Source organism: Pan paniscus, chromosome 3 (assembly GCF_029289425.2).
Source record: "Pan paniscus chromosome 3, NHGRI_mPanPan1-v2.0_pri, whole genome shotgun sequence".
In the NCBI taxonomy this organism is placed as follows: domain Eukaryota; kingdom Metazoa; phylum Chordata; class Mammalia; order Primates; family Hominidae; genus Pan; species Pan paniscus.
Window position 1 is genome coordinate 148,216,623 of NC_073252.2, and position 14,845 is coordinate 148,231,467.

General features: G+C 33.6%; 1 protein-coding gene across 5 annotated transcripts in view; it reads right to left on the reverse strand.

Moving 5' to 3' along the window:
• LRBA (LPS responsive beige-like anchor protein) overlaps positions 1-14,845 on the reverse strand; it is a 799,485-nt gene that overhangs the window by 81,896 nt on the left and 702,744 nt on the right. For all 5 annotated transcript variants that reach the window (XM_055111907.2, XM_063603583.1, XM_034959239.3 and 2 more), the window contains exon 48: positions 3,145-3,312. In XM_055111907.2, coding sequence (XP_054967882.2) covers positions 3,145-3,312 — 168 coding nt within the window. The remainder of the gene's footprint in view (positions 1-3,144; positions 3,313-14,845) is intronic.

The window sequence follows — 14,845 nt, forward strand, 5'->3', positions numbered from 1 at the left end:
TTCTGGGTATATATCCAAAAGAATTGAAAGCAGGGATTTGAACAGATGGTGTACATCCATACTCTTGGCCACATTGTTCATAATAGCCAAAAGATGGAAACAACCCAAAATGCCCATTGATATATAAATGGATAAACAAAATGTGGTATATATATATATACAATGGAATATTACTCAGCCTAAAGAGAAAGGAAATTGTGATACATTCTATAGCATGGACAAATCTTGAAGATATTACACTAAGTAAAATTAGCTAGACATAAAAAGACAAATGTTGCAGCATTCTACTTCTATGAGGTATTCAGGGTAGTCAAATTTATAGAGATAAAAAGTAGCATTGTAATTGTACAGGGACTGGGGAGGAAGGAATGAGGAGTTACTGTTTAATGCTTAGAGAGTTTCAGTTTGGGAAGATAAAACATTTCTAGAGATGGATGGTGGTGATGGCTGTACAAGAATGTCAATGTTCTTGATGCCACTGAACTGTAAACTCAAAAATGGTAAAAATGGCCAGGGGCGGTGGCTCAGGTCTGTAATCCCAGCACTTTGGGAGGCCGAGGGAGGCGGATCACTTGAGTTCAGGAGTTTGAGACCAGCCTGGGCAACATGGTGAGACCCCATCTCTACTAAAAATACGAAAATTAGCCAGGCGTGGTGGCAGGCACCTGTAATTCCAGCTACTCAGGAGGCTGAGGCAGGAGAATCACTTGAACCCAGGAGGCGGAGGTTGTAATGAGCTGAGCTTGCGCAACTGCACTCCAGCCTGGGTGAAAGAGCGAGACTCTGTCTCAAAAAAAAAAAAAAAAAAAAAAACAAAGGTAAAAATGTTCAATTTTATGTTATATATATTTATCACAATAAATAATTGTATTTGAAATTATAATGTGTTAGTTTAGGTGAAAGAAAAAATATAATTGAGCTTACACCTATATTCAAATATATATCTAATGTCTACATGGAGTATTCCCACTTTGAAATATCCTACCAAGTCAATTTAACATTTATTTTCCCATTGTCTGATCACATGCGCTGAACTCAGAGTAAGAAAAGATGGTCAAAGACAAACATAAGTCTTCTAACTCTCTGCTGTACAATGCTGTAGCCTCTAGTCATCTGTGCCTATTTAAATATATATTAATTAAAATTAAGCATTTAGTTCCTTAGTCACACTAGCCACATTTCAATGTACAATAACTACATATGGTTCATGGTTTATTAGACAGTGCAGATAGAGAACATTTCCAGCACTGCAGAAAATTCTAGACAGTGTTCCTCTAGATTAACGCACAGTAAACTTCCTTAAACAATCATTGGTGTGTACGTGGGGACAGTGGTCAATCCAGAATAAAAATAAAAAGCCAAGCACGTAGAGTGACTCATAGAGGAAATAACTAGCTGATTGAGTGTACTACTTGTTAACTAGCCATGACAAACAGATATAGGCCAAGTGACATTTTTATCATGAAAACATTGCGTAACCTTTAATGAAAAGTAGAGCTACTTATGTCATCTTGGACATACCAAGAGACAAGTCTTTTAAGTAATAGGATCTTGCATTGAGAGAAACAGTGTTAAGCATATTTTCACAGCAACTCTATAGAACATTACAGAATTTCAAAATTAGAAATACGGAGATTGCATATAGTGACACAAAAAATATATACTGGCATAGTAAGTACAACCAATTTATGCTGGTACAAAAAACAATATGCTGGTATATTAAATACAACCAATCTCTTTTTAAGAGATTATAAAATCAATTCTACAGTGCGAATTCAGTTATATATCAGCTATGTAGAGATATGGATAATTACTACAGGATAACAGGAGAAAACAAAAATAGCTGGTATATTTGTTGAAGAATTATGGGCATTTAACAGAATAAAGTATTATGTTCAAATATTGCCAAAACGAACAAAAAAAAGAAAGTAAATAGGCCTATGCTATTTTATCCCAACAATAAAACTATGCAGTGTTTTGTAACACTACCTGTATGTTGCTCTCACCTCAATACCTTTATGGAATCCTATGTATATTCTGTGTCATACAGTCAATTGATGTTCTGATCAAATAAAATACCCCCAGAAGGAGTATTTTCAAAAAACTGAACAACTGGAAGAGTCTTTAAGAGTTTATGTGACCCAATTCTCTGCTACTACAGTTTTTAAAACTGAAACATAGCAATTTAAAACTTGGGCAATTTAATGCAAGTGTACATCTAGTACACAGTGCTTTTGTGTGCATGCTAACTTATCTAGCACATAAGCCAGGTGATAATATGCCAATTTATTTAAATATGTACTTACATACCTTCCGCATGATCAGATCTTAGTAGAACTATAAAAGAATGCATCAAGTGCTAGGGAAAAATGGCAAATCTCACACATTACAAATAATGTTCCCTTCAAAGTGATATATAACTTGCCCCGTGAATCAAAGTTCCTGGTTTCCTAAACGCAGTTGTGTTCTAAAATTGTACAGACTAAGGTTGTATCATTCAATTCTATAATTTTTCATATGAAGTATATTGGAATTAGAAGGATGCATAATTAGATTAGAAATACTAAAAAAAGTAAGGTCTTCTACAGACTTTTTGGTGAGTGCTGCATTTGCCAAAATCATGTTTTAAGTGTTTTACTTGAGAAAATAAATGACAAGAATAAAACAAGTTCAATAACATCTAACAACAATTTGATCACATAGGAAAGATTTGGACTTCAACCCCCCCCATTAACTTCTATGTGGTTATATATGTTCTTAGGTATTACATATAAATATGTGTTTTTATCACATTTCAATAAATTTATGCTCATAATCATATCTCTTTAATGAATTATTACTATTTTCCTACAAAAATCATGAGTAACCCCCAAAGTTATATAAAATTATAAATAAGATTATTGATACCTTAACAGGTTCAAATAGAAAAAGCCGTCATCTTATATTGGGTCAAACATTTTGTTGGAAGGAACCTCTGGGTTCAAGTTCTTGCTAGGTCACTGATAAATTATTCTGCTTAAGGCACTTTACATCTAGTTTCACTTTCTTCATCACTAAAATCAAAGGATGGGGGAGGTGTTCTCTAGCTCCTTCTAGTTTACATATACCTAACTATAAGTTGCTTTCTCAATTCAGATAACTTACCTCTCTCAACACAGGATCAGTTATTGAATTCAGATTGACAGCTCCTTCATAGGTCAAGTAATAGAACACATTGAGGGCTCGGACAGCTTCTGGTCCTTGCTGTTTATAGCCAAAAATGAGATCAATCCATTGGTGAAGCTGGCAGGAAACAAATTCACTCTCCAGGGCCTGAAAAAAGGTATACATTGTATTACTATGCTGAATTCCTTTTTAAAAATATAGAGAGACATTTAGAGCAAGCAGTAAAGTTTAACACTAACTTTACTGTGAACAAAGATTTTTAAAAAACAAAACTTGTGGTCGGGCGCTGTGGCTCACGCCTATAATCCCAGCACTCTGGGAGGCCGAGGTGGGCAGACCATGAGGTCAGGAGTTTGAGACCAGCTTGGCCAACATGGCGAAACCCGGTCTCTACTAAAAATACAAAAATTAGCTGGGTGTGGTGGCCTGCGCCTGTAATCCCAGCTATTCAGGAGGCTGAGGCAGGAGAATCGCTTGAACCTGGGAGGCAGAGGTTGCAGTGAGCCGAGATCACGCCACTTCACTCCAGCCTGGAAAAGAGCGAAACTCCATCTCAAAAAAAAAAAAAAAGAAAGAAACTTATCTGATGTCCTAGTTTCTACCAGAATCTGTCCTCCTTTGTTTATAATTAGAGGCTTTCCGGCACTTGGCATAATTAATTATAATAAATGTGTAAGTTTCAGTATTTTTCTACCGTACTGACAGCACTGAGGACCAGGACTGGGCCTATCTTGGTCACATTTGTAACTCAGGGCCTGACAGGTACTCGATTTATGCTTCAAAGAAAGGAAGCCATACAAGGCAAAGACTATTTTGGGAAACTAAATGTGAAAATGTTAAAAATTTACCATCCACTTGAAATATTTATTATTTTTCTAGAATTAAAATATTTTGTAGCCTATTTCAACATGTTTAACCAAATTATTTAGTTATGTTGATTGAGTTCTTATGCTAACAAATTAGATTTTGTGGGGGATACCTATAATTACTGAATTTTTATTCTAGGTATTAATATCAAACCTGACCAAATATTTGATGCTATTAACATAATAGTGTCCAATAAATAACGAATGAACACAATCAAGTATTTGGTTGAGATGCTAGGCACAAGATCCATTTCCTATCCATCATTATATTCCCAGTTACAAGCGTTGTGCCTAAAACATAATAGATGCCAATAATATTTGGTGAATTTAATAACGTTATAAATACTAAAGACTTTTAAAAACTAAAGATATTTTTTAGGAAAGTATCCATCTTTATATTATTTAATATTGTTCAAAATCATTCCAACATCAAAGTTTAGCATTATGGATTAGTTTAACAATAAATAATTATATTAAAATCGAAGAGTTTTCAAACATAAACTCTAAAGCTTAATTAAAAGTATACAGTAGGCCGGGCACGGTGGTTCATGCCTGTAATCCCAGCACTTTGGGAGGCTGAGGTGGGCAGATCACGAGGTCAGGAGATTGAGACCATCCTGGCTAACATAGTGAAACCCTGTCTCCACTAAAAATACAAAAAATTAGCCAGGCATGGTGGCGGGCGCCTGTAGTCCCAGCTACCCGGGAGGCTAAGGCAGGAGAATGGCATGAACCCAGGAGGTGGAGCTTGCAGTGAGCCGAGATCACGCCACTGCACTCCAGCCTGGGTGACAGAGTGAGACTCCGTCTCAAAAAACAAAACAAAACAAAAAAACTATACAGTAATCCCCCCTCATCCACAGGGGTATGTTCTTCGAAGACCCCCAGTAGATGCCTGAATCTGTGAATAGTACCAAACCCTATACCTATATGTACTATGTTTTTTCCTATACATAAATACCTATGATAAAGTTTAATTTATAAATTAGGCACAGTAAGAGATAAACAACAATAACAACAAAATTGAACAATGATATACTGTAAAAAAAAAACCGTAATAAATGTTATGTAAATGTGGTCTCTGTCTCTACCTCAAAGTATCTGATTGTACTGTACTCACACATTTTCAGACGTTGGTTAAACACAGGTAACTGGAATTCTGGAAAGCAAAACTGTGGATAAGGAGGAGACTGCTGTACCAACTTATATCTGGTAATGTATCTCATTGAAATTGATTTTTATTTTTAGAGTAGTAAGTCTATGATTGTGATGTATTTTCAGTATGGCTTGCTGCTATGTTATAAGAGATCTGTTGGTTTTAAAACAAAACTGACCAACTTGTATAGCAAGTAACCAATGAGACATAAACCATCTTGTGACAAAAGACGTTCCTGTTCCTTTACATGTGGACACTTGTGTAAAGATACGCTTTATTAAAATAAGTGCCTATGAAAAAGAAATGTTTATAGCTAAATACAAAAAAAATTTCCTTTAATATTTAACATAGCTTTATGATATATCACAAATATAAAATTGAAAATATAATTTTGTAAACAAAACTCTACGCAATTCTCACATCCCAAAGTATACCTTAAATGAAATATGCCTTAAAAATATTTAGCTAGCTTCAATTGAGAAAGTTACTGTTTTAGACATCTCTTCTAAAATGCTTTACATTTACAAATTTATTAAACAGATATGACAGCACAAAACTGCTTCATATTTTACTTGAAATAAGAAGAGAGAAGCTTGTGATAACTTTAAGTAAATGCCTATTTTAAGTGCATAAATTTGAAAAAAATCTAGGAACTACTAATGCAAGTTACACACAGAAATGATACGTTGGTTTCATTAACTTAGACCTTGGGTAGGGATGGGGGTATGGGGTAGGCACATTTACAATGACACATAAAAACAGCAATTGTCTTAATTTGTGTGCAGTGCACCCTACACAAAAGCCCTAAATATGTTCAAATTAGAGCAAGCTGCTTGATTGTCACTGCAGTCTCATGTCACATTAATGCATGACAAACATTAAACCATACACTTAAATGGCAATTTATATCATTTAAATGTTTACTGCCAGACTAGCTCATCACTCATTTAAATGTGACTTTCTGACAGCTAATTTCAGTTAATTTTCTCCAATTCACTTAATTAGAACTTTCAATCAGGGAAGGACCTATGCATATCTTCAAGCTTACATCCTTTTTGGTGGCTGTTCGAAATCTGAGTTCATAAACTGCCGAAAAGCTCTACTATAATAGATTAGCATATAATATCTCTGAGTTTACAAAAAATATGACTCTATGAAGAGTATATACTCACAGTATATACTCTTAGAAAGAACTTATACTTATTTACGTAAATAGTACTCTCGCCAGTAGTTTAAATAAAAAACGTGTAGTTCATATACACACACTATTGAAACAATAAACAAACCCTGCATCCAAGCTAATTAAAAATTAATGATTTCAAAATTGTTTAATAAGATAAAACAGTCAGGAGTCTCCTGAGTGTCCATGGTGTTGTGATTTGAGACCATAAAATTCTAGAAGGCTCAGCAAATGACAAAGTACAAATGAATTTTCTCAATATTAAAGCTCTAAAAACTAGGGCAATTTTATTTTATGTGTCACCAAACAAAGAACTGTTGAATTTTCCTTACGGTTGACTACTTCTTTATGCACACTCAAAATGGTAAAGTTGGTTAGATTTCGATGCTTAAAGCTTTACATCTTGATACTGCATCAGAATTTTAAGCAAAAATGCTGAAAGGAAAGCTACCGTGTGCTCATATCATGCTGCAAACACACATGCAGAGATCACCACAATGCCATGGTTCAGACCTCACCTTACATTGTCATAGGTCAGTCCTTAAGGAGTTGACCAGTAATTCACGGAACTATTGGCAAAATCACTTCCAGAAGTTGATAAACACGTTACCTTCATGAATAAACTTTAATTTCTCAAACACTCAACTAAAAATTCCATTAGTCAGCTTCAAGCATGTCTTGCAATATACCAAAGCTTTAAAAAGGGACCTAAAAGAACAACGTGGTAAGTATAAGAGAATTCCAAGAAGTTTCAAAGTCTTTTCAGTACAAAGTCAGCTCCAAACTTTAACATCCTTTTGCTATCAGTGAATGACAACTGCCTAACCAAAAGTAGGTAATGCACTTAAAGACTTGAGGGGAGAGAGAAGGACAGGCAGGAAGAAATTAAGGGAAAAAATACAAACAGAATGTAATTCAAAATGGAATACCCTGAGGTTGCCTTTTATAACTCCCATTTTTAAGATTTAAAAACATAAATCATAAAACCTATATTAAAATAGCTTTTTTATATATTAAGATTTTTTAAAAAAATTCTTCATATATAGAAAATTCTCATTTAGATCTACATTTTTAGTTACAAAAAAATGAAAAATGCCAGTGGAATGCTGAGCGTTTGAGATTTTTCAAAGCCTTCAAAACCGACAGTCCTCATTAAGCCTGGAGTTAAATACGGTTTGCAGCTAGGGGATAGTAACATTCTTCCCATGCTGCTCTCAAACCGAACCAATCAATTGTTAGTACTCCCCTAGCAGGCTGCATACATCATTTACATCCAATGTGTGCTCTGAGTAATATTTGTAAAAAAGAAAATCCACTAAAATGTCCAACACAATATAATATTCAACTCATCTGAGTTATTATAAAATAAATCAGTGACTAATGTCCAATTGTTAAGGATCAGATAAGACTATGAAAAGACTATCATATGAAGCCTCACACGAATTGTCAATCCAATCCAGGGGGACTCATATTAGTGTTGACAAACTGTCTTGGTGCTGATATCTGTTTTTTTTAATGAGATCTATTAGGCAGAGTAAAAGACTTCAGATATGCTAAAAAGTACAGTATACAGATGTCAAATACACTTATTACTAACTTTCATTTGTTTGTTCTGCATACAGAATATCAACAAAGTTTTAATATTATAAGGATAATAGTAAATTATTCATAAATAGGAGCTTTGTATAACCCTGTGTCAGAAATAATTACAATATGTGTGTGTGTATATATATATGTGTGTGTCTGTGTGCATGTTTAGCAAATCTCACTGAAAGAACACAATCTATGCTTTCCTGAAACTAACTCACTTAAGAAATAGATTATTTCTTTATAAAAAGTGTTATATAAAATTATTCTTATTTTCTATAGTGGAGTCAAAAAACGTGATAACATATAGAAATAGCTTTTTCCAAGAAACTCTAAGCTATTTGAGAATAAAAATTCTAAACTAAAAGGCATTAACTATGTATTTAATCTACACATGCATTAGTGATACACTAGCAATTTCCTTTTATTTTCAAAAAACCAAATTTTTGCCAATGTAAAAATCAAGAAAACCAATTTCAATCAACAAAGGAAATTATTAGATAATTGTTTACCTCAAGACCAAGAAACCTTATTTGTTTATTATTTATGTTTCTCATACTTGTCATTCCCAGCTTAATGCTAATATTTACTTATTCTTTGGCTAAACATTCTCATACCACTCCATTAAAAAAAGAAACTAAATAAAAACTAGCAATATCTATGAGATAAATGATTTTTATAAAAAGTTAAATAAAAAGATCAAATATTCTTTATACACTTTTTATAACCAGAGAGAATAGGCCTAGGCAGCCCAGATATACATTTCTGCACACCTGTACCACTACTTCCACTCCCAGGCTTCTAGAAGGCCCAAGGTACAAAGGTTCTGAGATACAAAATACCATAGCTGTAAGTTTCAAATGAGAAAATGAAAATCACTGATTAACCCTCCTGACTTGAAATACATTTACTTATAAGATGTATTTAATCGTATTTATAATGAATGAAACATCCATTTTGTAAAATTTTAATTGTACTTATAATTAAGAGTCTTAATTCATTTGAACATAGATAACAGTATGTTTTAAAGGAACTGACATCGAGATTGGCAAGGCGGTAATATACAAAGTTATAAACTTGGAATTTTAAGTATTTTTCATTTTAAATTCATGTAATACGGCCTTCTTCCTATACAAACACATATACACACAGAGATTTAAAATGAACTGGTCTGTTATGTTTGCATGTGCTGGATTTCAAACACTAGTGGTAATGTTTCCTTAACATTGATATATGACCTTTGTAATTTACATTGAAGAAAGCTGTTTTTTTCAGCCTAATTAGAACTGTTTCAAATTTTCCTGCTAAATATATGATATAAAGTCCTTTCAACTTTTTTATTCTAGAGTTTCTTTCCATGTCAACTTTGTTCCAATCAAAATATGCTTTGAATTAAATGATTTTGATTGAATATGTGGATCACATTTCACTTCTAAGATGTAAAGTCCAAAAAGGAAAAGTTTAGCCTGTTCAAACAAAGCAAGAGCAGCCACTTTGCGGAAAGCTATTCACATTTAAGAAGACTGACAAATTGTTTGTGTGCACCATTAGGTCTAGTTTCTGCAATAGTTGCCAGATTTCCTGTCCCCCTAATAAGATGCATTAACTCCTTAAATGCTGGCTCTGAATTTGCAGTGAATCTGAGTTACTTTAGCAAATTTCAATTTTATCTATAGGTAAATTTCCTTATTTGAAATAAATCTGAAGAAAATAAAAGAAAATTTGCTGTTAACTATGTTGTATCAAAATTTTCTAACAAAGGTCACAGAAAATTAACATTTTTTCATATTGGATGGATATAAATTCAGAATACAAATATGTTTTCTAAATGTGACTTGCCAGAAGTGACAAATTCACATCAATCCTCATTTAAAAAAATGCATCAATTTCACTAAAGATTACATCTTCAGGTAAAACACAATGGAAATATTTAATAAACTAAAATCCATTAATATGAGCATCAATTTCCTCCACACTGATTATATATAAATCACAATGCTTCAGAGTTCAGCTATTTACCTTAATATAAATATATATATATATAATGTGAAACAAGCTTTATCCTATTTACAAAGAAAATTTTAATTTTGAGAGATTAAAAATATGTGTGAAATTGTGACATTAAGATCAATAAGTCATGAAGCCCAAGAAGGTAAAAATGGAGGATCAAAGATTTAGGGAAAAAACTGTGGGATGCTAAGAATAAAAATTGTATCAGACAGTTTTAAAAAATGAAATTTAGTCAACAACATACTGAAGTTCAGCCTGAAAAGCAGATAGAGAAATCACTAAAAGGGGTTCTATACTTCTAAACTGCCCTTGAACTGTTGGGCAGAAGAGATATTTTGAGCCAGCAGTACACAGTTCATTTCTACATTTATATCATTACTAAAGAAAAGTGTGAGTTAGTATCGTATCTTGATATAACCATCAAGCACTCGTGCATCTTTTGGCAGGAGAATCATTCTGTCTACGATTGTTATTGTGTAGTTTTAAATGGACTAGTCAACCAGCTGTTATATATTTTATACACTGAAGGCCATGTTTCCTTTGAAATTCATAGTTTTAATCTCAACTGAAGTCTGTATTGCTGTGTGCCAAGATCAAAAGGATTAGACAAACTTGTACAATTACCTTCCTTTACAGAGAGATGATTTTTAAAAAATGTTTAAAATACTCCTATATACTGACATTTTATCCAACTATTTTCTTTAGAACTACAGAACATTAAAACATTTAATTAACATTTCAACTTTAGGTCACTTTTCATCTAAAATCTAGGAATTCACAACATACAGATATGCTAAACTAATTATAGTATCACACACATAGGGATATTGAGCTTTTTTTTAAAAAAAAAACCTTTAGTTTAGTAAAAATGGATGGGGGAAAATTATACCTATTTCTTTTATGTGTTTGCATTTTGCAAGCCTTTGTTCAGAAAATAATTCATAGAGCTTACAGTGATATATATGCAGCAAGATATATTTAACAAAAGAGAAGTGAGGCAATGCAAAATTTAAAGGGAGATATCACATAAAAACTATGCCATGAAATTTCAAATACTTGTTTTAACAAATCTATATACGCTGAGCCATGTATTTGCTGCTAAGCTTTCTAGCAGGCAACATAAAGAAAGAAACACGAACAATTACAGGAGACAAAAATGACCATAATGTAAAAACAAACCAGATGGCCTGGAAAAACACATTATTTCTATTCCTGAGATAAGAAATTCCTCCCTTGGCAATATGATGGAATCCAGGTATGTAACTCTCAGAGGGACTGAGTTAATCCTGAGATAGATTTAAAGTATAGACAAATGGGGAGACCACATATTCTTCAGATAATCTTGCACAAACATTATTTCTCTTAGAAAGGCTTTGAATGGTAGGTTCTAGATTGTGCTTCATGACAAGTACCTGGAATTAAGCCATTTTATTTTGTTAGTTAAATGCAGAGCTAACATGCTTTGATAACAGGTAAACTGAGTCCCAGGACTAATAACCTCTTAAGAATGTGAAGAGTATAAGGAGAAGGACACAGCCTGTATGAAAGGCAGGCTCACCATTACTTGGAAGGTAGACTAGCCTGCCTTAAAACAGGCTCAAAGGTAAACTTTCTCACATAGATAAATATGCATCAAAAACTTCCAAATTCCAAACATGATGCTGTAATATTTATAGACATTAAAATGTTTAAAACAGGTATACTAGATGTTCAACTCTTTAAAAAATTAGTAAAGTATCCCTAGAAACTTAATGTTGAGGACTTTAAATTGCTGTTATATTTTCTAAGATAAACTAGTTATAAACATAGACATAAGTAATTAAAATATTAATTTAAAATGGTCAATTATCCACCTAGGTATAGAAAAATGAATGTTTCCTCTTCAGCAGCCATCACAAAATGTATTAATTTACTGTATGAACTCCTGTAGGTTTTATATTATATAGTCAGTTACAAAAGGAAGGAAAACAAAATAAAAAAAATTTAATCCCTTCCCATTTGCTTATCCATATAGATCTGATAAATACTAGCAGTCTCTTGCCTTTGAAGATGGCCAGACCAGAATCTCTACTTATTGCCAGATGTAGTTTAATCCCATGAGGACTCCAGACAAAAACAAGGAGCTGTCTGCATGGCACCAATGATTCCCTGGACTGACTGCCATAAACTTATACTGGCAAATCAAAATCCTTGGCAAAGTAGAACATTTATTATGTCATTACTCCTAAGAATATCCAATAAAGAAAAACTTGAATTAAAAAAAAGCAAAAGTTGCTGAATATAAAGCATTAAGTTCTGCCAGAGAATCAAATTACATCTGCATTTACTTTGTGTATGCGATTGCATACTTGTATATTATATAGGACTAAAAGTATTATACATTCTGCAACTTTCTATTAATGTTAGCATCTCTCTCATCTATTCATTCAATAAATATTTATTGAGTGGTTACTATTGGTCTTGTGCTAGAGTCTGGGGATACTGAAATGAGACATCCCTTTGGAAGAAGGAAAGGGGAGCAAAAGGTCAGCTCTAAGACTACTTTCATAGTCTAAGTGAGAGGTAGTGAGAGCCTTAGTCAAGAAAGTAGCATCCGGAGTGAAGAGGGGACAGAGTTCAGAAAGATTTAAGATACAAGTTATTACTTACAGCAACTGATTACCAGTGTGAGGGGTGAAGAAAAAGGAATTTTGGGTGATCAGTTTGAACCTTAACCATACTAGAGGAGAAATTGTTTACATGGTAGAAGATTAGTTGAGTTTTGAACTTAGTATTAATATTTTGGACTTCCTTTTATAGACTTGAAATTAACCCTTTGTTTTGGATCTAAGGCTGAGAATTTTAGTGGAAGTTTGTACACTATTAAAGTATTAAAATATGTTTGACCAGGCGCAGTGGGTTACACCTGTAATCCCAGCACTTTGGGAGGCCGAAGCGGGTGGATCATGACGTTAGGAGTTCAAGACCAGCCTGGCCAACACGGTGAAACCCCGTCTCTACTAAAAATACAAAAAATTAGCTGGGCGTGGTGGCATGCATCTGTAATCCCAGCTACTCAGGAGGCTGAGGCAGGAGAATCTCTTGAATCCGGGAGGTGGAGGTTGCAGTGAGCCAAGATCACACCACTGTACTCCAGCCTGGGTGACAGAGCAAGACTCCGTCTCAAAAAAAAAAAAAAAAAAAGAAAATATGCTCATGTTCAATAGTGGAATGAACAAGCCAACAAAATTCTGTGTAACAAAATCACCCCAAGGATTTTATACCAGTTTTGTCCAACAGATATATATCCATGCCAGATATGCAATTTAAAATTTTCTAGTAGCCACATTTTTTTAATTTGTAAAAAATATTTTTTTAAAAAATGACACAGGGTCTCGCTGTGTTGCCCAGGCCAGTCTTGAACTCCTGAGCTCAAGCAATCCTCCTGCCTTGGCCTTCCAAATTGCTGGGATTACAGGCTTAAGTCACCATGCCCAGCCTATAGTAGCCACATTTTAAAAAGTAAAAAAAAAAAAAAAAAGTAAAACTGTTTTAATGACATGGTAATATTTTATCAAGAATATACAAAATATCATTTCAACATGTAATCAACATAGAAATTATTTTGTATTAAATCTCAGAAATCTGGTATACATTTTACACTTACAATGGACAGCACATGTTGATCACACTAGCCACATTTCAAGTGATCAACAACCACATGTGACTAGTGGTTATCAACTGGACGGTGAGGCTTTATTCAGTTCCAAATACTGAATCTGCATCCAGATTTTGATACAAGACAGAATGCAGGAGTTAACAATACTTAACACTTTTAAAATACACCTTATCTTACTGAAAATAAAGATAAACCTTACAAAGTACGAAGTAACTGCCAGACTAAAATGACCTTCAATGCAGTTTTGAAGAGGCCATTACAATTCTCAGTGCCGTGAAGAATGGCTACACCTTAGGAAATGACAGCAGAAATATAACATCTTCAAGTGTGAAACAGACATAATGTCCTACAGTGTATATTCTTCAGCCATTTATAGATCTCTGAAGAAATGTGGCAGCATCTGAAAGACGGCATTATGACTATCCTCTAAATAATAAAGGTAAAAGGGCTAATTCTACCAACTATGCTGTAATCTATAAACTTTCCATCCTTAAAGGTCCTTAGTTAGAGTTCTTAAATTTTGGCTACTCAGCTCTATCAGTTATGTACTTTAAGAATTACCATATAGCCATAGACCACAACTTAGTATAGGGGACATAATCTTTGCTGAAAGTCAGATATATGACATCTGTAATGTGTATGTATTCACAAAACTCATAAAAGACACTTCATTTTAGTAGCAGATAACGAGTCTCTGTCTACTCCTAGAGATTTTTTAACATCTACGATAACATTCTGATTCCCAAAATTTTGGGTCTGATTCTTTCTGCATTTTTGATTAAATAATGATTAGTTAATAGGGTCAGTCTTTTAAAATTATTTTTAAGTAGCCATGAATACATATGCAATATGAGGTCAACAATAGAGCCTTCTTGCAAGAGTTAAATACATTTCTTATTTATGTTTCCTTACCTCCCTTTCACTTCTTAACTAGTTTCTCCTCTTTCTGTTACAGGCACACCACTGAAAATGTTTTTGCAAAGATTACTAACTGTCTGAATCCAGTGTATGCTCATCTTTTCTCATTTCACCTCTCTGCATTATGGTGTTTGTTTCTCTTTCTTCTTCTCGCTTGACACTCTCTCTCCAGATTCTCTTTCTACATTTCTGATTTTCCTATTCATTTTCTTAATACAGGGTCTTTTTCCTCTAGCATTTCAGCATTTATTCTCCTCAAGATTCAGTCCCAGGCCCTCTGCCTCTGGTATAACCCAGGCTAGATG